Here is a 25,191-nt window from a genome sequence, read left to right on the forward strand (position 1 = left end):
TTGAGAAACTTAAATCCATGATAATTACTGCTAATGACAGGGAAGGACGCAGCTCAGCAGAGCAGCTGAGGGGTCCACTTGGACGAAAGCAGAGAGCACACAGGACAGCATGTGACACATCCCAGCACAGCCAGTTCACCTTAAACTCTGCAATTCCCACAAAAAGCCGTGCTGAAGGGAGGGGTGGGGACAGAATTTATTCAGACATCCCACACACAGTAAGGCAAATGCAGTCGTGGGTCACAGTGAGATGAGAACATGTCAGAGCTGCCCCCACTGAGCCACTCGGGGCCGGCAGGGGAGCAGCCCTGGGGGACAGCCCGGGGGGCAGCCAGTGCCAGCCAGTGCCAGTCAGTGCCAGTCCCTGAGCGCGGTCCCCGCTGTCCCCGCTGTCCCCAGGCGCGCGCTGGGACGTGCCCACGGGCTCCATCGCGGACGCGCGCATGAAGGAGCTGACGCCCGAGATGCCGGTGATCCTGCTCAGGGCCATCCCCGTGGACCGCATGGACACCATCAACGTCTACGAGTGCCCCGTCTACAAGACACGGACGCGAGGGCCCACCTACGTCTGGACCTTCAACCTGAAGACAAAAGAAAAAGCTGCCAAGTGGGTCCTGGCCGGTGTGGCTCTGCTCCTAGAGGCCTAGATTTAATGACAAGGGAAAACAGCAGTACTTTTAGTTGTAAAAGCCTCCCCGTTGTGTAACTCAGCCTATGTTTGATTGTACCAGAACCGTTTTAGCAAAGTTTGAATAAAGCCAGTGCTGGAAGCGCTGCCGTGAGGAGCCTGCTCTCGCAGCACACGGGGTTCTCTGGGCGGATACTGGTTTTCCACTGGTGGTTTCTGACGTGGTGCTGGTGGGGAGCCAGACCACCGTGGGAAGCCAGACAGAACAACTGCACACAAGCGCTGACTCCTTTCCCTCTGCTGGCTCTCCATCTTCCCACAGCTCTTTGTGTGATGGCTCAGTGCAAACTGCACAGAAACTCCTCATGCTCCTGCATGGAGCAGCTGTCTGGCTGGGGCAGACGGGAGAAGAAAGGGGCAGATTTGGCCCAGTTCACCCACACCCAACCTGCACAGCCCAGAGAAGGTCCAGCTGCAAACAGGCTCCTCTCTGAAATATGTTATTTCTATTTCTAGGGTACAGAACCCACTTAGCCTTTTCTTCACAACAAATAATTTGTATCAGCATTAACACACATTAAGGTGAGTAGATCTGCCAAGGTTGGTCCCTTTGGCATAAAACAATTCACCAAAATCCCAGCCTGTGAAATATTTGAACAATTAGCTCTAAAATAGTTACCTCAAACTTCCCTCACAGCTCACAGTCAGACAAGCCCCAGAGAACAGCTCATTTTGTTACAGAGCAGCAGTATTTATAATCAGTTACTACTGAGTTTCAGACTTAGCATCAGCTTATTTCAGGTGCCAGAAATCCTGCTTGTGGCACTGCCAGATCAGAAACCCTTGCTCACACCTTACCCTGCACTCTCACACCTTTTCACCTGGCTTCCAAACACCTTCCTTGCAGGATGTTATGGTTCAAGCCTCCTACTTCCAGCAAGGAACATCCCAAACCCACACCAGCACCAGAAGTCTTCTCCTGCCCTTTGACACTTGTAACATATCTGACTGTGAAGCAGGCAGGCAAACCCTGCTGAGGGGAGGCCATGGCCAGGCAAGTGAAAGGGATGTGGGAACACCTGGCACACACAGAGCAGTGCCAACTGCACAGACTGTGCCCAGCACAGGAACAGGCAGGAGGGACAGCCTGGAGCTCACAAGGGCTGGAGTCACGGGGCAGTGGAGTCACCAGGAACCCCAGGACACCACAAAACAGAAAAGCAAAACCAATTGCCCCTGTTAACCAACACTACAGGGGCAAAGCAAAGCCCTGACTGGATACAAAGACAAAACATTTTAAATATTCCAGCAATGCTTTCAATTGGCTGGTCAAGACAGCACAAACACAGTCTCTCTCTGCGAAACTCTGAAAGGGACATTTCAGAAAGGGAGTTTTATTTCCAGACATGGAAAATACCACTGTATGGGTTCTCTGCCAGTGGCCCTACCAGAAATTCTAGTAGACAAAATTCAATCTGGACCTGAGCACTGATCCCAGTCCATGGCAGCCAATACCCCAGAGGAATTGACAAGTTCTGGTTTTCCCCTCAATCATCTGCATGTCCATGAACTAATTGTTCAAATCTTTCTTTCATGACAGAGCACTGCAGCTATTCACTACAGTCAGTGCAATATAATTCCCCATAATGGCCGCAAACTCACCCAAAGCAGCAACTTCTCTCCTTTCAAAAGAAATTCTTGATCAAAGGTGTCACCAGCTTCACCCACAGTTTCACATAACGACTCGGCTGCTCAAACGTTGATGTTGAGACTACACCTGAGCAGAGGTAAAGCTGCTCTTGCTCCTGAACAGGAAAGAAACATCATCTCAGTAAATCCCATGTGTTAAATTATATAATGGTCTTTCAGAGAAGCAAACTCTCAGATAAAGCTGACCAGGGATCTTGCCATAAGTATGCACCATTTCTCCACAAGAATTTGCAATTAAAACTCTACAGAGAACAAGGGTAGAGGGCTTTGCCTTTTTGTGCCCCACAGCTGCATGAGCTGAGCTTCAGTTTCAGAAAACTCCTCAAGGCCAGGCTGTAATTGCCAGAAAAGGAAACCTCACCCAAACCTCCTGGGACTGGCTTATGCGGCTCTTTCTAGACACGGCCCAGGCGCCGTGTTTGCAGATGAATGTGCAGCCGTGATCTCAGCTAAATTACCAGAAACACTCGGGCCCCCCCAGCCTGCACCCAACTGCACAGGGAGGAAACAAACCACCCTGCTGATAACAACACTCACAGCACGTGAGAGCAGCGCTTTGATCACAGCTAACTGGGGGTTTCAGCACAAACAGTCAGGTTTCAGGATCTGCAGGCAAACAAGGAGCAGAACAGCTCCTGGAAGTTTGTTCATCATCTGTTTTTTATAATTGAAGCTGTCACAAACAGCAGAAAATACTCTGCACTATTTAAATTCAGGGTGGAACAGAGAAGCAGGAACCAAGTACTGGAAAGTAACACTAAAAAGATGAGTCAAGACATTAATCTGCCAATTCACTCTAATTTGAGAGCCCTCAAATGCTAAAAGAGCTACAGGCAGCCCTGCTGTGAGGATTCTACTCCATGACCATCCATTATGGTGAGATCTGAGCACCAGAGGCAAGGCCAGTTCCCTGAATCGATCTCAGTTCATTCACAGAAGCACCCAAAGACACCCAGACCACTCACATTTCTTCCCAAATCTCAGCACTCATTTTTAAAATGGAACTGAACATTACACAGGCAAAGTGATTTCATGGCAGCATCCCAGGAATGGATTAAGTCTTCTAAAAAAGACCACAGAAAGTAAACACCCAGGCCATCTCAGAATCAGCTTCCAGCAATCGGGAATGGTTTAAAGCCCTTTCAATGAGATCACTGCAGCCTCGTGTGAGAAAATTCCTTTGTGTCACATTTCCATTGATTTTCCCCTTCCATTAGAAACAAGCAGAGGCAAGATATGAATTGAAATACTCAAGCAACTCTTCCAGTAATAGAATTGTTTTTGATTAGATACACTCTGACTCATCCCAGGGAAGAGCCCTGATGCAAGAGGGCAATTCCCATTGATCTTGCAGACAATTCTGCCAGCACCTGCCTCACACAGTGCATTTCTGAGGGCTCCAAGTCACACAGAGGCACCAAACATCTGCTTTGAAACAGAACCCTGCAGGAGAAATGACTTGGGACAGTCAGTTCCAGCAGAAGATTCAGTCAAGACAGCTGGAGAACCAGGCAGGACCAGGAGGAGCAGCAGAACTGCTGAGCATTACAAGCTTCCTAACTAAAAACAGCACAGAAAAACCCTGGGACATTGAATATCAAACCATTCCAAAATGTTTGTGTCAAGATTATATAATGTCATTATTATTATTATTCAAGATAAGAATTTTATCATAGAACCTCACGGGCGTCCCAGCCAGTGCCATCCCTCCTCCAGTCTGAGCTCAGCCATTGCAAGGGCCTGGCCTCACTAGCCCAGAGCCTGCCATGCCCTGGCAATGCTCAGTGCGGGGCTAAGGCTCAGAGGGGCAGCGTGGCTGCAGCAGAGGAGGCAGCAGGTCCTGCACAGGCTGTGTGCACAGCCAGCCCTGAGCACTCCCGGTACCCGGGGTCACTGGGGACACACATTCCTTCCCGTTATGGCCTCATTTCCCAGCACTGGGCACTCGCAGCAGGCAGCTCATCAATAGTCACTTCACTGACAGCTCCTCAGGACTCCCCATGCTCCAGCAGCTTCTGAGTTATTGTAGCTGCAGGTTTTTACTGCCACTGCGTCCTCAGCACTCCCTGTGTGCCCCAGAAGTACAACACCCCCATTGCACCCCTGAATCTGCAGCTTACCTGATGCAGCTGCTGCTGCAAGGCTTTATTTTCTGTCACTATTGCAACCTGAGCCTCCAAGTCCCGATGAACTGATCGATATCCGAAATTCGGAGAGCCAATCAGGGTCAGGCAGGGCAGGTCACTCCCTGCCAGGTACAGCCAGAGGCCTGCAGGAAAATGAGGAAGAGAGGCAGCGTGAGAGCCAAGGGAATGGCCAGGGTGGGCTCACATGGTGCCTTCACTCAGAGTGAATTTTAAATGCTTTAAAGATGGATTACAGATTCTGTACAGGAACTCAAGAGCAGAGAGCAGCCCAGCAGGGCCTGCAGGGCTGCTCTGCTGTGTGCAGTGTGTGCCATTGTGGGGTGTGTGCAGTGTGTTCGTTGTGTGTGGTGTGTGCCATGTGTGGGGTGTGTGATTGTGTGTGCAGTGTGTGCCATGTGTGGGGTGTGTGCCATGTGTGGGGTGTGTGATTGTGCGTGCAGTGTGTCACTGTGTGTGCCATGTGTGGGGTGCCCTGGCACAGCACAAATCAGTGTTCTGACTGAGTACAACACCCCCAGCCTGCCCCAGGAACACACTGCCCCAGAACAACCCAGAGCAAATCCTGTCACTGCATTAAAGGCTGTTATGCACCACAGTGAATTCACAAACACCAAGAGAAGACAAACAGGTTTCCAGTGAAGGAACCAGCCCCAAAGTCCCAGGCAGACAGGCCAAGTCTGTCCAGCCTGTCCCAGGACCAGGGAGCAGCCCCCATCCTGGGACCATGACATGAAGAGCATCTCCCAGCTCTGGCAGGTGAATTCACATGCCACTGTGAAGAGATGTAGATGAGAAGTGCAAATTATTTCACACCCTCACTTCCAGAGGAGCCACCAGGACTGAGATCAGCCTCTTGCCAGGGCACCTGGCCCCCACTGCCACTGACCAACACAGCTCCCACAGCTCTGCCAGCACAGAGAGCAGGACAGAGCCCAGGACAGGTTTTCAAGGGAAAGATGGAATTATTCTCAAGCATATCACTGCAGCAGGGCAAGAAGGAACAGCCACAGGAGAATCAGGACTGCTGCCAAGGAGAGGCTGTGTGGCCACTCTGCACAAATGGAGCCAGAAAGCCTTTGCTCTCCTCAGCAGAGTCCTGGGTGAGTCTCTGGATGAGAGGCTCATCCCCATGGCTGGTCACACACAGACTGCAACAAAGAACCCGTAGCATAAAAACCACCTCGGCCTTAAAATAGCAGCAGGTTTCCCAACTCAGCCCCAGAGCAGTTCCAAGAATGCCTTGAGTAAGATGCTGCCGATTCACTGCCAGTTCCTGTAAGCTGCTCCCCGCCCCCACAGCACACTCACAGGGCTGGCACTGCCCTGATGCCTCCAGCCCTGCGGGCTCACCCGGCACAGCGGGGCTGCACAGCCCACCGCGGGCCCTGGCAGCACATGGCACAGAGCTTGTCACCTTCTGCCACCAAGCAGGACCCTGCCAGGGGCTGTGTAGTGCCTGCCCAGCCAAAGGCTGGAGCCCTGCCCAAGCAGCAGCCAGAGGAGCAGATTCCTTGCCTTCCCGAGTGTCCTGTGGCAGCCCCACAGCCTTTAGAGGTCTCTGGTTTCACGGCCATCTGGCAGGATCTGCTCCAGCAGTGACTCACCTTCCAGCAAGGGGAAGCGCGGCTTCCCAGCGCCAGTCAATAGCAGTGACAGGGTTTATCCCACAGCACACAGCACCTGCCAGCACCCTGCCACCACAGCGGGCTTGGGAGGGACCCTGACCCCAAGGGAAGCACCCAGGGCAGGGGCAGGTGGGCTTTGGGAGGGGCAGCTGCTGGCAGTCCTGCTCAGACGTGCACCCCACCTGTGCAGAGCTCTGCCACACCTGTGTGGGCACCCACGAGAGACAGCCCTGAGAGACATTCTGCGTACAGGTACAAACATGCTAAGGGGAGCAGGAGGGGCGTGCAGCACAGCCCCCGTGTCTGGGGATCCCATGGGAGACTCAAGGGTGTCTCAGGTCTCAGCCCAGAGAGGATACACCAACAGGCCCTGTTTGCTGCTGGGAATCTCCTGTCCTCAGCCAGGAGCAGACTCCATGTGCTCCTTGTGCACATGCCCTTCACATCTCCAAGGCTTCCTCCCTTCCCTCTCCTGTCCTTGTCCTCTCTGCCACACCACGTGGCTCCTGCAGAAGGAAATGAGGTGAATCCAACGTGTGCCAAGGGCAGAGCACGCCGGAGGAGGAGCTGCACACTGATCCTCCCAGCACTCTGAAGGGGAATGGAAACACGGCAGCAAATGTCTCCAGCTGTCCCTGCTGCTAGCACGGGATCTGCTGAACTCCAACCCTGCATCCCTCTCCAAGCAAACAGCCCACAGCAGAGAGCCCAAAGCACTGTCCCAAGGGCCCAGCTGGCCCAAACAGCACTGGGGACCATCTGCACCTTGGTAGTCGGGAAAAGCAGCCCCTGTTTCTGGTTTACGCCAAACCTCATCCCACTGGGAGTTAGCAGTGCTCAGCAAAGGCAGAATCTGGGAATCACAGATTGCTCAAGCACGTACATGCTGAAAGACACGGGACAGCCCGGGCAGACAGGCAGGCAGGGCCCTCCCTCGTGCTGCCCTGTGTCAGATAAGGGTTTCCCTGCACTCCTGGCTGGGCTGGGGAGGGGCACTCTGCGATCTGTTTGTCATTTCAACACAGAGGCACCCAGCAGCACCCAGGGATTTTCGACAGTCGAGAGAAGGCTGACTGGGCAGCTTTCCCTCCCCGCCACCTCTGAGCCTCCCCTGAGCACCCTGCGAGAAGCAGGGGGATGGAGCCATTCCTACCAACAGCTCTCTTCAAAACAGGCACAGCCAGAGCCCCAGTGTTCCAATCACAGCCCAAACACTCCAGCTGGGGCACGGTGCTGAGCCCCTGGAGCTGGGCACAGTGTATCCAGCAGGAATCCAGGCTCTCCCAGAGAAGGCCTCGAGGGCAGCGTTCATTAACTCACAGCATGATAGCCCATACTCCTTGCTCAGCCCTTGCCCTCTGGCTGCCCTGACTCCCATAAGCACATGCTGCAGCTCCTCACACTGCACTCCCTGTGAGCTGGGAACGGGAGCTGGTGCAAATCCCCCAACACTGACACTGTCCCCATACAGCCCTGCTGCTGGGAAGGCCCCGGGAGCAGCTCCCTGCCAGCACCTGCCCCAGAACTGCTGCAGGGTCCCCAGCAGAGCCAGCACTCCTGCCTGCTGAAACCAGCCAGGGGATACACGAAACTGCACCAGGGCACCGACTGCCTCATAAACACATCCAGATGCTTCCTTTCCTTCACATCGCCTTGTCATCCAGGCAGTGCTTCAGTGCCACCACAGGGACAGCTCTCACATCATCCCTGTGACTGTACTGAACCAAAGGCAAAGGCAAGGCATCCCCCAAGTGATCCAACCCTCCAGGATTACTCAAGCACGCTGCTTCAACCTCAAAGGAGTGTTCTGAAGGTTAAGCCCACACTGGCACCCAGCCAGCCCCTCACTCCTTTTGCAATCCAAATGCACAGCTCTCACACACCTCTGACTGAGACCCCTGGGGACAAGGGCTCCTTACCTTTGGCATGGAACGTCCAGCCAGCACGGGAGTACTCCTGCAGCTGCACCCTCTCCTGCTGCTGCAGGCAGCAGACCTCGCTGTAAAACTGATGTTCAATGTAAACGTAGGCAGCCGGGATGGCACCTGCCACCCCTTTGGCACCAAAAAACCCATTGACCTCGGGCGAGGCCAGCAGGATCCGGTACTCGGCCCTCGTGCCCAGGATGAGGTCCATGTAGGCCTGTGTCAAGTTGAAGTAGCCAGTGGTGAGGTATATCCTGGCATCCCGCTCAGCCTCTGTCAGCAGGGTCTCTGTGACCATCTCGTCTATTTGAATCCCAAAAGGTTTCATTTGGATTAAGGGATAGATCCAGGTGTCGGGTTCTGGTTTCAGACTCCCAGGTGCTTGAGAGCCTTGCTGGGACAAGAGGGAGCTGCCTGGCTGGCTGCTGTGGAAAGTCTTGGCGTGAAGGCGCTCCTGCCGCGTGCGGGCAGAGTTGATGACCTCCATGACCCTCCTGTTGGCAATCTCACAGTAAGCCACTTTGTCTCCTGCAGGAAAAGTCACAGAGATGGGTCTGAGGTCTACAGGCACACAGCTCCACGTCACCTCTTACACACCAGGGAAAACTACTGACAGCACATGGATACAGGAACAAACAGGAGCCAACACAGACTGCACATGACTCTCTGTCTTAATCCCAAACCAGCTGTTTCAAGGTCAGCAGAGCTACATTACAGAAGAGAAATGCTCAGCAACTGGCAGCAGCCTGAAAAATCCTCTGAGAAAGGAGAGGGCAAGTGCAAGGCTACGCTGACAACCAAGAATGAGCTGGAACAAACAAATAAACTCCCACCCCCAGCCTGAACTTACATCACCCAGCAGTGCAAGGCCAGGACAAAAACTGATGACGCAATCAGCCTGGCATTTCACTGCCCTTCTCTGCCCAATTTTACGCTTGTTCCCAGTCTTCCTGAACTGATTCCCATTTGATTCCCAGAACAACCTCTACGACAAAAGATTAATTACCAACAATAGCAGCACATTCATAAACCCTTCAGAACACGCACACACAGAGCACCTGGAATTGCAGCTGCTAATATCAGAAAAACTTCTCAAAGGACTGAATTCTTGTTTAAGGCCAAAAGCAGCACATTTATGAGGCAGCAGATTTACTTCCAGTCTCTGCATGCCCTGTCAAATCAGCCTGTGACAGCCACTGTGCTGGGAAAACCCCAAATGACCCAGTCCTGAAACTCAAGCAATCTTGATTGTAATACTGGAAGGCACAAAACAAGACAGCCCACAGCCTGAACGATGGTCAGACATCCAGCAATTCCCGCATGGATGGAGTCTAAGTCATCCTTAAGCCCTGGCTGTCACTCCTCTCTCTGGATGCCATCACCCAAGCAGGTGAGACAGCTCCCTCCTACCTTGGTATGGGTGCACCATTCCCTCCATCATCTGGACTGTATCATCCTGCTGCAGCTGCAGGGACACGTCTCCAATGGCGTCCACAAGCTCCGTGAAGAAGTCTGCAATCTCGGGAGAGTCCCGCAGCAAGACGTAGCGGTCCTGACGGTTGGTGAAGTACAGATCACTCAGGTTTGCACTGAAGAGAAAGGGAAGACACAGGTTCAGAGCAGGCACAAGACTCTCAACCTCCCAGGCCGGGCTAAGGGCCTCACTCTGGGACAGCTGCACTAAAGCACAAATTGGCCATTTCCTTCAGAACCTCAAAATATTTCTCCCGTTAAGAAAGGCTCGCTTTCATCTGAGAATCTCATGTGCAGGAGCTGTGGTTGCTGTCTCATTCAGAAGAGCACTGATAGCATCACAATGGAGCCCAGATGCTCAGACAAGGCTGGCAGCACAGACACCCTGCCCAGAGGCCAGGGAACGATGGCACCAAGGCTGGAGGCAGCACGACTCACCCGCTCAGGATCACGTTGTCATCAAACAGATAGACCTTGATGTGCTGCAGCCCGATGGTCTCGTTGAAACGCTCTGGAATCAGCAGCCGCAGCAGCCCACGCAGGTTTGGGGTGTGGAACAGGGACACACGGACCTGCTCGGGAAATCGCTGCAGCAACGGGACCAGCATCGTTCTAGAATTCTTCCTGCCTGGGACAGAAAGGGACTTTCACACAAACATCACACAGACAGGACACACTGTGACACAGCTCTTCAGCTGGTCACAGGGTGAGCACCCCTCCCATCCACTGGCACTTCACATGTTTTCCTTTTCTCTCTGTTTTTTTTAGATCACTTTCACTTGTACTATGTCAATATTGAAACTGACATTCAGAATCGGCCACAGGACAGCTCTGACACTTTTCAAGCTTCTTAACCAAGCCTCACCAGCACTGGCAACACATCTACAAGAGTCACTGCAGATGACCACAGGTTCCTGATTCAGTGTGCTGCTGCTTCCAACAATTCCCATTCTCCTTTCAAAATGAAACGTAAGTGAGCATGATGGGTAAGGGCAAATGCATTAACAAATAAACCAAGCAAGACTACACAAGTTGCACAGAGTAGTTTGGCCCTTCTTGCCCCTACCACCTATTTTTGGAAGAAAAGCTGTTCAGCTTGAAGATTTTTTTGGTAATGTGCAGTTCTGGAATACAAAAGGCCAATCCTGAAATGTGCATGCTTCAAGCAACTAGGTCCAATTGGCCAAGATACCCACTCTTGGTAGAACTGTCTCTCCAGCCTAACAGTAAAATCAGGCTCTGACAAAAGCAATGAGCAGCAATTCCTACCCCGGGAGCCCCTGGTGTAGTCGAGGAGAATGGAAACTCTGAGGTCGGGTGAGCCTTTTGCTTGCAGTGACTTCTCCAGTGTTTCTTCTAAGCAATACACCTGCAGAGAGAGTTCCCTCCTCATTACAAAAGCAAATACACTTTCCAAGGGAGGTGCTCAGCAGCAGGAGACTGTGGCCAAGACAGCTCCCACACCGTGGTGCGAGTCCTTCCTCCTTGTGCCAAGCACAGCCACTTCAGCCCTTGCATCTGCCAGCCTGGCAGCCTCCACCAGCCTAAAGCCATAGATCAAAGGCCTCAGTTTTACATGTCCACATTCTTCAGGTCCCACAAGAGCAATTAATGTTCACAGAAAAGGTCCCAATATCATTCCCAAATCACAGACTCACATCACCAAAGACAAACATTGGCAGGAATTCACTGCAGTTTTATTCTTGAATTACAAGGTTGTTTGTCACATGCAAATTCAAATCCTGTGTGCAAGTCCAGACAAAGTTGGGCATAAATTCTATGCAGGTTCCATCCACCTTTACCCTGCCAGGGCATTTGCATCCTAACATCAGAACCTGGCCAAGGCCAGGCTACTTCCTCAAGCCCTTGGGCAAAATTCTTTTGTTTCCAGAGGAAAGAACAAAAAAACGCAAATACCATGAAACTGACACAGCACCAGACACAGCACTACACACCAACAGCTCGAATCCTGTTCAAGAAAAACGCCAGGGAAAAATAGATTCCCATGACCTGAGTTTTACAAAGCCCCCCTGAGCACTCTGAACAGCAGGCCAGTCCCTCCTGACATGTCCAGGCTAACTATCCCCCAAAGAAGTGCAGCAGTTCCCTTCCCTGGCCCTATACCAGACCTCAACCAGAAGCGTGCCTCCCTTGCACATCCCTCCCCTGCACTCCCCTCCTGGCCTTCCCAACCCTTCCCCACTCACCAGCTCCTGCTCAAGGATTCCTGTTCCCAGGTACAGCGAGGCCATCACCACCCTCTGCTTGGCTGCTTTGATCTGCACCTGGGAGCAGCAAAACACAAGTTCCATTTCACACAGGGTGCCTGGGCCTGAGGAGCCATCAGCCCAGGCCTGGCAGTGCTGCACTCCCCTGGGAGGATGCCCCCAGCCTCTGCTCTGGCTCCCTGGCCCTGAGGGAGGAAAGGTAACACATGGACAGGGGTGACATAAAACACACGGAGCTCTGCAGGGCCACAGCAGCACCACTGCTGCCTCTAAAACTGAAGGAAGAAACCAGTGCTTTCTGGGAAACTGAAGAGCACACTCCCTGCAGCTAAACCTATTCCATATGAGAGCAGTTACCAGGCAGCAGCTGGAGAACTGGGATTGTACCAAACCATTCCCACAAGCTGCAGCCCACATCTTACCTTGAGGAGTTCATAGAATTCTGCCGGGGATGAAAGCACCTTGACATGTGAGCTGGAGATCCCAAACTCTGGGACCAGATTCCTGATCCACTGGAACCTGTGTGCTCCTTCTGGACAGAGGGAACACGGTGGGGCCGTGACCACTGGAACAGGAGGGCTGAGTAGCGGGGCTAGAAGGAGCCATGATGATCTGTGCAAAGAAAGATGGAGAAATTCTTTGTAGTGAAACTTTTGCTTCCCAGCAAGACTCCAAGCAGGTAAAGGAAGAGCTGCAGCCAGGGCCAATACATGGCAGGGATCCACAATGGCAAGAATGCCTTTCCCTTTCCATAATCTGATCTGGATCACCAAAGCCAAACGTAGAAACAGAGAGACACAGGCAAAATGTGGGAGAACAGATCTGAACATCACCAGCTCCTTCCCTGAGCTGGCATAGAGATGAGGGGAAACAACTGCTTCATCAGGACAACATGGGAGGGGAAGGAGGCCGGGAGCTGCAGCAAATGAGAGTGGGGATGCTCAGGTGTCTGGCAGTGCTGTGCTGGTACCACCTGTACCTGTAACCAGACACTTCTGAATTATCTCCATCACACACACATCAGCCAACACTCCCTTCATGTCAGCTTTGTTCTCAGCTGGGCTGAAGTTCACATTTCGGGTTTAAAGATCATGCTGTTTTAAAGGAAAAAATGCCTCCATCCCTCAATCTTATCCAAAAACAGATCTACAGCACACAAGGTAACCAGGTGCAAGTCCCAGTACAGGCAGAGAGGGCAATGACACCCCGAGAATGACCCCAAAAAGGAGCGACTATGTCCCAGCAGGAATGTGCCAAGGGCCATCCCACAGCAGGGATCCATCCCCCTCCAGCAGTGCCACCGACAGAGGGTCACACTTCCCCTGAAAACCTCACAACCCTGTGAGGGAGACGTCAGGAAACTCATTCTTCAAAAGGAAATTTCGGAACAAATTGAATTTCTTTGAAGTCACTTTGGGAAGAAACCAGCTTACTGCCAGCATCACGCAGCGGGTGACAGGAAGCCAGCGGCGACTTCTCCTCTCCGAGGTTTCCCACATGCAAATTCATCCAGTCACAGAATAACCCCCGGCAGGAGTCTGCTCGCATGACAAAACCACATTTCAGCACAATTAGCAGCAGCAGCTCCCAGGAGATCCAGGAATCCATGAGCAAGGGACTGAAGTGCATCCCTGGACGCACAGGGACCATTCCAGTCTGCAAAGCCCACTGATGGGAGCCGGGGTTCCTGGGATGGAAGCGGGCTGGCTGTCTCACCCTGAGCACAGCAGGTCCCCTACCAGCAGCAGCCACTGTCCCGTGGCCCATCCTGATGATCCCACCCTGACCATCACCACACACCAAGGGGAAACTTGATCACAACCTTTACCAGAATCTGTTACGAGGAACTTCTGGCTTTTTACCACAATCCAGAGCCCAAGTGAACACAGATTCCAGGAAGATGATTTCACTCATCTGGTTCATGATACAACACTGGATCTTCACAAGGTTTCCAAACATCCTTACAAGGAAACCAGTTCACAGTGGCGTTTCCTGGCAAATCCACGAGTTTGTCACTGACTATTCATGAGCACCGAAATCTGAGTCAGTCAGCACAGGAATTCCTGGGATGGTGGGTTTTAACAGATCATGTGGACTGGGCTCAGCCTGAATACCCAGAAGTGACAGAAATCACCAGCACAGGCTGTTAAAAACAATGCAAACATCCCCTAAAAGGTGCAGAAGAAAATTAAAGCAGAACAGAAACACAAGAAATTCCACCTTTCAGGCACATTCTCCTAAGTCTCTACAGAACCTGAGCACAACCTTCACACACCTTTGCTCACCTCAAGCCTCACAGGCCACACACAGAGAGCAGATTCCCTCTGTTCCATCTCTGCAAGGGCACACAGAGCTACAGCAATTCACACTGGATCCAAAAACACAGGGTTTTAAAACCCACCCAATGCTCACCCCACAGAGCAGTGGCATCACTGGGCTCTAACCCAGCCCTGCAGGTCACAAACAACATCCTCTGGAATTACTCCCAGGGAGAAAATTTTATGTATTTTACAATAACAATCAACAAGAATAATATTGTCCTCATTATGCCGTTGGCCAACCCAATTACCCTTCCAGAAGCCAGACCAGTGGCCGAGCAGACACTTTCCAGAAACATGATTCCCCAAAGGCATTTTCTAGCAAGGATTGCTGGAACTGTGAGTGCAACTGCACCTGCCTCCCTGCCTGTGGCCCTGTACCTGCCTGCCTGGAGCCAGGGGCAGCCCCCAGGGCAGCTCTGAAGGCTGCAGGCAGCGATGGGGTGAGCTTGGAGCATCTGGACTCTGACTGGAACATTTGGAGAACTTCAACCTGCAGCACCAGTACTATTTGGTTTGGTCCAGATTAATTCTGCATAGGTCAATTTATCCTCGCTAATTGCATCCTCCAGATTTTTCACTCCCTAAGTAATTTACAGTGTGTCAACATTGTTTGCTCTTTCAAACCAATACTGAAATTTACACCTTATTCAGCATTGAGAACCTTTGGCTTTTAGAATTATCAAATAAATCCGTATTTTGCTCTGGCCACAGAGCCATTGGCAGAGCAACTGGCTCCCAGAGCAGCAGCTTCTACTCACCAGTGACTGACATCAGCCTGGTACAACCAACCCTTGCAACCACGCACACACAACTATCAGAAACCATGTAACATTATGAAGAAATCATCAAAATTCCACACTGTGACAAAACAGGTTTCAGAGGAACAGAAAGTGAACTAGGGGGAAGCCTTTCCACGTACTTCACATCACTGAGTTAACCAGAAAGAGAAAACGGAATCAAAAGGAACCACCTCAGACCCCTTCTGAATAAAAAGTTTACCCTAAATAGAAACGAGGGATTTTCTGAGGTGCGTTCTACTTTTTAAAACGTAGGTTTGGTACGAAACTCACAATGCAGCTGAAACCCCTATTCACTGTAAAACCTCATCTTCAGAGCGGGAGGTGAAGTGAAACTGCGGGACACAGCGCTGTCCTTTCACCCACACACAGCAGCACACGGGGGATCCACAGCGCTGCTCTGCCAGCGCAGCGACTGCTTTCCAGGGCTCAGCCGGATTTACGTGCCCTAAAAACACCGGCGAGACCAAAACACAAGTGTGGCAAGAGTTTCCTTGGTGTGAACAAGAGCACAGACTGATGAGCGCGGTGACAGCCGCTGGCGGGTCCCTGTCACTGCCACCGGTGCCAGCCACCGGGCACGGCGTGCCCTGCCCCTCACGGCTCCTGCCCCACGGACACAGAGGGGGCTCACTCCTGTTCCGGCCCCGTCCCGCTCGCCCTCCGCGACCACCGGGCCCGGGGGGACTGAGCCGAACCCAAACCCGGCCGGTGCCGCCCCGAGAGCTGAGCTGTGACAGCCGCGGGGACAGCGGGAGACACGGGAATGGGAAATGGAGGGGAAATAACGCTCAGCTGCTCTCCCGAGGGCGATCGGACACTGGGGCGAGCCAGAGGGGTCTGCGAGAGCAGAGCCGAACCCGGCTCCGACCCCGGCCTGGGGGGACCGAGCCGCCTCTCAACCCACGCGGCTTTTCCAAGGGGCTGGGCCGGGCCGGAAAGGGGAAGCGGCGAACGGGGGATGCCCCGGTAACGCGACACCGACTGCGGGGGCCGCCGAGGGCTCCCGCTGCCTCGCAGCCCCGGTGGGGTCCCGGCTGGTCCTTACCTGCGGGCGCGGCGGTCGCGACCGCGGGAGAGGCGGTCGGAGAGGCGGCCAAGCAGCGCGGCCAGGCCCAGGCGGCCCCGCGGCAGCCAGGCCGAGAGCCGCCGCCACAGCGCCGCGCCGCCCGCCGCCATCGCCGGCGCCTTCCGCTTCCGCGCTGCCATGGCGACACCGCCTTCCGCTTCCGCTTCCGCGCCGCCGCCCCGCCCGGCCCGGCCCGCGACCCCCGGGAGCCCCGGCCCGGCCGCACAGGGTGTCCGCCGCCCTCCCCGCCGTGCCGCCCGGCCTGCGAGCGCGGAGCCCGTGGAGGGCCGGGGAGGCTCCGGGACGAGCGCACGGAGGGCTCCTTGTCCGGCGGGGCCGCGCCAGGGCTCCCCCGATCCGCACACGTGGGACGGGCTCACGCGGAGCGGGATCGCCTGCCCGGCAATGTCACCCCCCGGTGTCTCTTCTCCCTTCTGGGCGAGCCCCGGCGCGGCTGAACAGCTCCGAAGGGACGTACACGGTTCTTGCCCGCGGCAGAACCGGCGCTCGCCGCCCCGCCGGGCAGGTCAGAGCCAGGGACCGCGGGTCCCCCCGCCAGGGTTCCCCCCAGCCCGGGGAGCCGGTCCCGGCGGGGAGCCCCGGAGCCGCGCCGTGCCCGTCCCGTCCCTCCCCCGCTATCCCTGCCCGCCCCGGCAGCGCTCCGGGGCTCGTTTGCATTTCAGAGCAGCCGGTTCGCCGGCGCTGATTCCCAGAACTGCCGCACGGGGTTGGTCTCTGCCGGGCAGCGGCCGCTCCTCCGGGGCAAATTAAACTGTTTAAAATAAACCCACGGACAGAGCTCGGGTTGTGTGCGAGCTCGGAACCAACAATTGCCAAACCGGTGGGGAGGGGAGTTCCGGCGCCGATCCTCCCGCCGGGCACGGTCCGCACCGGGGCTCGGGCCGTGGGCCCGGGGCGGGCGGGGGGCTGAGGAGTCCCCGAACCCCGGGGAGCAGCCACGGGCAGGGAGCTCGGCTCCGCCGGGCTCCCCACCAGCCCACACGGCCCGCAGACCGGCCGAAGCACCAACCGCGCGGATCTCCGGGGCTCCCGTAACCTCCGCCGCCCGGAGCGGAGCCGGGAGCCCCCGCGCAGCCCCGGGCGCGGATTCCCCCTTGTCCCCGGCCCGAGGGTAGCCCGCGGGTCCCCCAGGAAGCGCGGCCGACGCTGGCCTTGCTCGGAAATCAGGGCTGGGAACGTGGGACCGGCAGCCCCTGCTCCGTGTACCCCCGGTGTGCCCCCCATCAGCCGGGCCCAGACTCTCGCCAGGGCGGGCCCGCGGCCCGGCTGCCCCAGCAGAGCGGGGGGCGGCGAAGGCCCCCAGGGGCCGGCCCGGACTCTCCGCTTCTCCGCAGCCCGCGGGCGGGGGCAGCCGCCCTGCCCAGAATGGGCTGTCGGGGCCGGGCCGGAGCGGGAAGGGCCGGGGCTGGGCCGGTGGGGCCAGGCCGGGGGCCCGGCGCTGGCAGAGCGGGGCTGGCGGCGCGCCGGGGGGCCGGGCCGGGCCGGGCCGGGCCGGGCGGGGCGCGGGCGGTGCCGCCGCGTTACAAGAAGCCGCGCAGTTCCAGGAACCCGAGGGCGGGCGTTGCGTCTGCTATAAGAGGCCGCCCCGGGCCGCCTCGGCAGCTTCGCCGCCGCGCACCGGCCCCGCTCTGCCGCCAGGACCGGCTCCCGCGCCACAGGTACGGCCGCGGGAGGGATCCCGGAGAGGACGGGGGGACAGCGGGGATGCCTTCGCGAGGGGGGGCGATCGCCGCGCACCGGGGATGCCGGTGCCGCCCAGGGAAGGGGATCGCGGGGGATGTTGGTGCCTCAGCGGGGCGATAACCGGTGCGCTGGGTACCGATGTGCCCCCAGGCGCAGGAGAGCAGGAGACCATCAGGAGCGGTGCTCTAGCGAGGGGAGGGAGCGGGAGAGTGCAGGTGAGCCCGTGCTCCCGGGAGGGAAGAGCCGGCTACGGCAGTGCCGCTGTCGCGAGAGGACAGTCGCCGGGAACGGGGCTGCCGGTTCCCCCGGGAAGGCAGAGCTGGGCAGGGGGGCTGCCGGCTTTTCTGGGAACGAGAGCTGGGGAAGGGCATTGCCGGGAACCGGCAGCGCTGTTGCTGCGGGAGGATAACAACCAGGGACCGGGGGTGCATGTGTTCAGGGGAGGGAGAGTCGGGGACCGGAGTGCCGGGACTCACCGCTCTCTCCGCCGCAGGTGATGGTGTAGCAGCGGCTGCTGCTGGCAGCAGCATCCAGAGCACACGAAGCTGGCTCCCTGCGCCATGGTCACCCACAGCAAGTTCCCCGCCGCCGGGATGAGCCGCCCCCTCGACACCAGCCTGCGCCTCAAGACGTTCAGCTCCAAGAGCGAGTACCAGCTGGTGGTGAACACCGTACGCAAGCTGCAGGAGAGCGGCTTCTATTGGAGCACGGTGACAGGTGGCGAGGCCAACCTGCTGCTGAGCACCGAGCCGGCCGGCACCTTCCTCATCAGGGACAGCTCGGACCAGAGGCACTTCTTCACCCTCAGCGTCAAGACGGAGTCGGGCACCAAGAACCTGCGCATCCAGTGCGAGGGCGGCAGCTTCTCCCTGCAGAGCGATCCCCACAGCAGCCAGCCCGTGCCTCGCTTCGACTGCGTGCTCAAGCTGGTCCATCACTACATGCCACCCACGCCCTGCGCCGTGCCCGAGCAGCCTGGGGCGGCCCTGCACCCCAAGCGCACCTACTACATCTACTCGGGCGGCGAGAAGATCCCCCTGGTGCTGAGCCGCCCGCTCTCCTCCAGCGTCTCCACCCTGCAGCACCTCTGCCGCAAGACCGTCAACGGGCACCTGGACTCCTATGAGAAGATGACTCAGCTGCCAGCCCCCATCAAGGAGTTCCTGGACCAGTACGATGCCCCTCTCTAGGGGCCAGCGGGGCAAGGTCTCATCTACAAGCACAAGAGCAGGGGACAGGCACAATGCCCCTCCGGCACAGGCGCTGGCAGGGCACGCCAAGCCTCTCCATACGGCAAGGAGAGAGGGGAACTGGGGCAGGCTGCCATAGGGCTGTGGCCAGCATAGCTGGGCACCTTTGGTGCTGTGGGGACTCCTCATCAAGCGTGACGCCTCCTCTCCACGGGGAAGAAGACGGCTCCGAGCAGACTGTGGATGTTACAGTGAACCCATGGCAAAGCCCCTGTGGGCTTGGGCAGGCAGGACAGCTCCCACAGCGCGGGGGAACGTGTGCCCTGCCAGCCGCATCCTGGGGGTGTCCTGGTGAGAGCCCCTTCCATCCTGAGAAACGGAAAGCACTGGAGCCCAGGAGTGCCTGATCACTTTTCCTCAGTTTTAAGGGGAAGGTGTTTTTTGCCCATACTGTACCTCTTGCTGCCTCCTTGTGGGTGAAAGCTCCTTTCACATCAAGCCCCAGACTAAGAGGTCGATGCCTTTGCCCCGCGTTGCCATTTTCCAGGGGACTAAGCCTTAATATCCCCCTGCCCGGCAGTCTGGGTCAGCGCGCTTCAACTGGTGACGATGCAGTGATGGTCCTGCTGATGTGCCGTGAAGCTGGAGAGGAAGCAGTGCTGCTGAGTCCCGCACAAGCGCATCTGCAAGGATCCCCCCGAGGACGCTGGGCCCCCACTCCCTGCAGTCACACCCCCCTCTGCCCAGCCACTCCCGCAGCCCTCTGTGCTCCTCTGCAGGGCCCCAATTCCCTGAGAGTGCAGCAGGACCATCCCCTGGAGCGTGTCATCTCGTGAGTGCTTTTCTGCGTCTGCCCAGAGAAGTGGTTGGGTTTTCTGGCTTTTTTTAATTTTTATTCTTATTTTTTTAACCGAAGGGATGTTTACAGGCCAACGTGAATCACTGTCTTTTATAAAGATTCCATCTTCACCTCCAGCCTTGAGGGCTGAGCAAAACAATGCTTGAAAATTCAACCAAAACCAAACTCAGATGAAACTTTGCACATATTTATATTTATATTCAGAAAGAAAATGTTTCCATAATTTATAATAAAGAGCACTATTTTTTAATGAAAACCATCAGATTTGGTTTGATTTCTCTCTCGCACCCCCGAGGCCGCTTGGCCCCGGCACAAGGCACAATGCTGGGATGTGTTTACACCACGTAAGCACCGTTTCCTGGAGCCCCGTCCACGCCGGGTGATCCCGCCGGTGACTCAGCCCGGCTGCTGCGTAAGCTCTGTCCCAGCACTCAGGTATGTCTGAGCCCTGCGACGTCCCCGCCTGCCAGCCACGAGGATGGGATCTGCTCACACGGCGCAGCCACGGGACAGCAGACACGGCCCTGGGCACAGGAGGGGCCGAGCTGGTGGCCACGGCTGGCCCTTGGCACAGCCCCAGTGCAGGGCTCCTGAAGGGCTGAGCGAGTCCTGCCTTCCCCCAGCACGTGCCAGCGTGAGGAGCTGCAGGAGCAGGGCACTTTGAGGCGTGGGTAGGAAAGGGTCTGCAGGTGCTCCCTCTGGGAGTGTAGCGGGCTGCCAAGACACTGCTCACCCCCACAGCACTGAGAGCAAGGCTCTGTCCTGTGCAGAGCCCTAGCTGGGTACAGATGCCCAAGGGAGAGGAGAGGATTCGATTCTCCTGGGGCTGTCCTTGGCCCTAGAAGTGCCTGTCCTCTGCTGCTGGGGGCAGGAAATGCGTGTGGGAATAAACCTGCAGCTGTGTCTGGCTGAATGCAGGGATGTGGGTGATCCCCTGGGAGCAGGTCAGCCCCCAGAACTCCCCCAGAGCCCCTGCCTGTGCGGAGCAGGCTGTGCCAAGGTGCTTTGTGCCCAGGCCCCAGTCTGCAATCTCCACGCTGTAGGCATTATGCCTGGCATCGTGAGCAGTGCTCCCTCCCCCTGGGGATCCCCAGCTGCTGGGAAAAGGATTTCCTATGGAGTCAGCCTGGAGCAGAGGGATGGTGAGTGTGCCGGCCCGGGCTGTGGGCATGGCACAGTCCCAGTGGCTATTCTGGGGCCACTACGTGTGGCTGTGGCACGCGTGCTGCCAGCAGTGCCACGGCCTGCCCAGGCACCCGCTGCAGCTATGCAAGGAATGCCCACGCGCAGGGGTGGCCGCCTGCCAGGCCCTGCCGAGACACATCCCTGAGTTCAGGGCTCCCAGCAGCACAACCCCGAGTTCAGGGCTCCCAGCAGCACATCCCTGAGTGAGCTTAGGGCTCCCAGCAGCACATCCCTGAGTTTGGGGCTCCCAGCAGCACATCCCTGAGTGAGTTTGGGGCTCCCAGCAGCACAACCCCGAGCTTAGGGCTCCCAGCAGCACATCCCTGAGTGAGTTTGGGGCTCCCAGCAGCACGGGTGACTCCAGCCCGTGCCACCGATGGGGTGGGAGCAGTGCTGCAGGCACAACATCCCCCAGCTGGCAGAAGCATCCCCACTCCCCCAGGCAGGATGAGGTGAATCAGGGATGAAAATAAGACCCTGGGGGTGTATGAGCATACGCAGCCCTCCGGGCAGAGCCAGGGGTTCGCAGCACCCCAGCGTGGGGCAGTGGGAAGCTGCCCCGGGGACACAGCCAGGCTGCCCGCAGTGACCCTGCCCGTGTCCTCCCAGCCGGACCCCAGCCTTCCCATCTCTGTGGGAACAGCCCCAGCTCCTTCACTTCCCAGAAGGGCCCTGGCATCGCCGACCGAGGGCCTCTTCCCTCGCGGTGCTGCAACCCGCGGCTGAATCAAGAATCCGGGAAGCTCCGCCAGCCCCGCGGCTCCCTTGGAATGCGGCCAGGCTGGCGGCAGCAGTGACGCGGCGGCCGCGGGCAAATCCCTGCCGAAGGTTTCACAAACCTCTCTCTGCCCCAGAGCAGCTGAGCGGACTTGGCCCCGCGTTTCGCAAGCAGTCTATCAAACGTGGCCAGTTCCCCTCTGCCCCTCGGCAGCGCTGGGCAGCTGAGCTCCCCCTGGGAGGGCTCCTGGATGGGGAAGATGTTATCAGGGTGGTCAGAGCCTGTCACCGTGTGATGGTGCCAGGAGCCAGGCTGGAATTTGCACAGGGCTCCACAGGCAGGGCTGGGACACTGGTGTCCTGCAGCTCTCCACACCCCAGATCTCCTGGGGCTGGCACTAAGCAGCAGCAGCAGAACCCAGTGCAGCTGTAAGTGCATGCCCACCGTGCCATCGGCTCCTCCATGCTGGGAGGGTGGCCATGCCGAGCAGGGTGAGGGCACCAGCCCCAGTGAGAGCCCGACAAGGCGCTGGGGCACAGAAGGGTGGTCAGGCAGGGACAGGCCCTGCAGCCCCTGCAGCCCCCCATCCTGCCTCAGCCCGGCCTCCCCGTGGGGTGCAGGGTGGCCACCAGTGCTTCCCATCACACTGCTGGCTCATTACTGGCACAAGAAGGAAGCATCCACCGGGATGGTGAACCTGAACTCTGTGGGGTCAGGGGTGCAGGAAACCTGCTCTGGTGCGTACCAGCCCCTGCAGAGCCAAAACAGGAAACCACGGCAGCCGGAGATTGCTGCGGGCACAGCAGAGGGCTCGGCCGGCACCGCAGCTCTGCCCCAGCCGTGCAGAACATCCAGCTGCTCACAGGGCAGCGGGGCAGGCCCACGAGGGCTCCCCAGCCCCAAGCAGCACCCCAGGACCGGCGGGGGAGGTCCCTGGGGCGCAGAGGCAGGCAGGGAGCTGCTGTGAGCGCTCACGGCACTCCCTTCACGCACTCCTTCCTGCTTGGCTCTGCAGCGCCAGGACATTCCCACATCCACCACCACGCTTCCCAGTAGAATGCAGGAAAGGGCTGTGCAGCAGCTGGGAACTTACTGTAAATGCCTCCACCTGCTCCTTACGTGGCAATTGCTCTTCAGGCCAGGGCCTCGGGGACGCTTGGGAACGGGGACTGGGACATCTGCTCCCAGTGAGCTGCCAGGAAGCACAAGCACGAGCTCCTCAGCAGAGCCCAGAGCTGGCAGTGGTGGTCCCAGCTGCAGGCCCAGGACAAGAGACAGCTGCTTGTGCTGGAGGGGGAGCAGGGCTGCAGCTCTGTGTCCCCAGAGCCCCTCGGTTCCACAACTGCCCCTCAAATTGCGCCTCTGCACTCAAGTACTGCTCAAAGACCCTGTCCTGGAAGCAGCTCAGCTGCCAGGGACCTGGAGCAGAGCCTTGGTGGCTGGGGGAGCCAGGGGGGCTGGCTTGGCCTGGGCTCTCCCTGGGCCAGGTAGGGCTATGAGCAGGCAGGGAGCAGGGGTGGCAGCGGGACACCGTGCCCAGGCCAGGAAGAATTTTGGGATGCAGCTGAGCCCAGCAGGCTGTGTACATCCCCATGGAAACTCTGCTTTGTTGCTGCTTCCCCCGCCAGAGCCGCGCCAGCGCCAGGGAGCCAGCAGCTGTGGATTCCTCACTCCTTCCATCAGCAGCGAGGAGAGCAGCTCTGCCCGGCCCCCCCGGCCCAGCTCTGCTCCCTGGCAGAGCCCCAGGCCCGGGGCTGTGCTGCTCTTGCACCTGCACTCACAGGGAGCAGTGGTGTGCCAGCCTGGCTGTGGTCACTCCGGGCACACAGCATGGCACGGGACGTCCCTGTGGTGCTCTGGCAGCAGGGTGCCAGCTGCCTGCCGTGTGCTTGCCCAGCACAGCACAGAGTCCTCAGATGACCCTGGCAGAGCAGCCGTGGGCAGGTGCCAAGCCCAGCCCTGGAGCATCCCTTGGCCTCACATCAGTCCTGGCCTCAGCCATGGCACAGGAGCCGGCTGTGGCAGAGCCACACATGGGGCTGGGGACAGAGCTCCGGGATGTGGGACCCTGTGTGTGCAATCCCTGCCCTCCTTGCCCGCCCTCTCCTCACCAGTGCACACTGCTGGCTGTCCCGAAGGTCCCCACCAGCCTGGGGGGCTCTGCCATGCCGTGGCTCTGGCTGCCATCAGCAGAGAGCAGCCCCAGCCACCCCGGTCGGGCACTGGGTGATGGGTGCCCGTGGCGCCACTTGGGCAACAATGGGGAGTGCGGCTGGCAACGGGCACAGCTGGAGCAGATGCTCCCCAGATGGACCCAAGGGCCCTGCCTCAGCATTTAATGAGTGGGAATGGGAGCGCTTTACTGTAATTCCAGTAATTACATTGTTCATCCTTGGCAGCCGACACCAGTCGGTGTCCAGCGCCACGGGATCGCGATAAGCCACCTGGCAGTGAGGCTTGGCAGCACGCTGCGCTGCCGGGCATGCCGCCAAGGCAGGGCAGGGAAGGGCCGGAGCAAGGTGTGAGGTGCGGGAAGGGCCCGCCCGGGAGTTCCCGTCAGCGCCGCGCAGGTGGCGGCGGGAGGGCCCTGCCGAGCGGGGCTGCCGGGATCCCCCGCCCGTGAGCTCCTGGCAGGGTCCCCGCAGCCGCCCGCCGCTGTGGCATCCCCGGAGCACGCCAGGGCTGCGGGCGCGGAGCTGGAGCTGCCAGCAGCAGGAGTTCCAGCCACACACACAGCGGGGGATTGGGGCACCAGGGTGCCAGCAGGCACCTCCGAGGGGACTCCCCACCCGACAGGGGCAGGAGGGGACAGGGGAAGGGGGGACACTGCCTGTCACCCCCATGGACCTGGCGTCCCACCCTGCCAGCCCTATTGCAGCTTCCAGGCAGGAGCTGTCCCGGCCCTTTGCTGCCATCGCCCACCCACCCTGGCTCAGCCGGGCATCCCCGGGCGGCCCTCACTGGTGCTGGGGCCAGCCAGGAGCAGGGACAGGGCACCCCAGGGACAGAGTGGGAGCCCTGCTGAGTCATCACTTCGCTGTTCTCGTTTTTCCATGGTGCTGTTGTGCATTTGCTGGAAGCCAGCTCAGAGCCATGACTAATCTGTTCTCAAAACAAGCACAAAGCAAGCGCGAGGTTTGTGCAAACCCACGGGAGGAGGCGGAATCACAGCACGGGGCTGGACTCGGGAGGCCAGGCGCCGGAGCAGCTGGGAATGCCCAGCCGTGGAGCAGCCCTGCAGGCAGTGGGCACAGCAGAGAAGGGCAGGGGCACTGAGGACCCCCAACCCTCCCTCCCTCCAGCTGGGCTGGGGCTCAGGCAGCATGCTGGAGCAGGCTGCAGCAGGCAGGGCAGGCCGGCCTGGGCCAACAGCACTCAGAGCCCCATGTCCTATGGCCAGAGTTGGGGCTCTCCTATGGGTTTTTTGCCTTATGGGGAAGCCACTGGAGGGGGAGGCCAGGGAGGAAGCACATTGATTTGCTGTTATTAAAACCAGAGCTGCTGTCGGGAACTCCACAGCCTGGCTGCCCTCGCGTGCTTCCTGGAAAAGGCTGTCCCGTGTGCCCTCACCAGCGGGAGATGGGGCCCCCAAAGCACCTGGCAACAGCCACG

At 57.9% G+C, this 25,191-nt stretch overlaps 3 protein-coding genes across 6 annotated transcripts in view; 2 read left to right on the forward strand and 1 right to left on the reverse strand.

The window, feature by feature from the left end:
• Positions 1-895, forward strand: part of LOC102070916 (dynein axonemal heavy chain 17) — a 30,178-nt gene extending 29,283 nt beyond the window's left edge. The window contains exon 77 of the mRNA XM_074554838.1: positions 400-895. Within this exon, the coding sequence (XP_074410939.1) occupies positions 400-647 (248 nt within the window). The 3' untranslated portion in view covers positions 648-895. The remainder of the gene's footprint in view (positions 1-399) is intronic.
• Positions 179-18,238, reverse strand: PGS1 (phosphatidylglycerophosphate synthase 1). Of its 4 annotated transcripts, none has more exons than XM_005495648.4 (10): positions 18,104-18,238; positions 12,159-12,348; positions 11,716-11,793; positions 10,778-10,877; positions 9,947-10,136; positions 9,446-9,624; positions 8,030-8,563; positions 4,459-4,607; positions 2,291-2,433; positions 179-581 (listed from the first exon to the last, which is right to left on the reverse strand). In XM_005495648.4, exons 1-9 carry the CDS (start codon positions 18,187-18,189, stop codon positions 2,314-2,316), a joined length of 1,626 nt encoding a protein of 541 aa, XP_005495705.1. In that variant the 5' UTR covers positions 18,190-18,238; the 3' UTR covers positions 179-581; positions 2,291-2,313. The 4 variants fall into 4 exon arrangements, with proteins under 4 accessions (XP_005495705.1, XP_074410936.1, XP_074410937.1 ...); XM_074554835.1 differs by lacking the exon at positions 18,104-18,238 and adding an exon at positions 16,402-17,183 and having other exon boundaries at positions 179-643; XM_074554836.1 differs by lacking the exon at positions 18,104-18,238 and adding an exon at positions 16,402-17,168.
• Positions 18,188-19,932, forward strand: SOCS3 (suppressor of cytokine signaling 3). Its single transcript, XM_005495647.3, has one exon. The coding sequence runs from the start codon at positions 18,188-18,190 to the stop codon at positions 18,815-18,817; it is 630 nt and encodes a 209-aa protein (XP_005495704.1). The 3' UTR covers positions 18,818-19,932.
• Positions 19,933-25,191: the final 5,259 nt, after the last annotated feature.

Source organism: Zonotrichia albicollis, chromosome 19 (assembly GCF_047830755.1).
Source record: "Zonotrichia albicollis isolate bZonAlb1 chromosome 19, bZonAlb1.hap1, whole genome shotgun sequence".
NCBI lineage: Eukaryota > Metazoa > Chordata > Aves > Passeriformes > Passerellidae > Zonotrichia > Zonotrichia albicollis.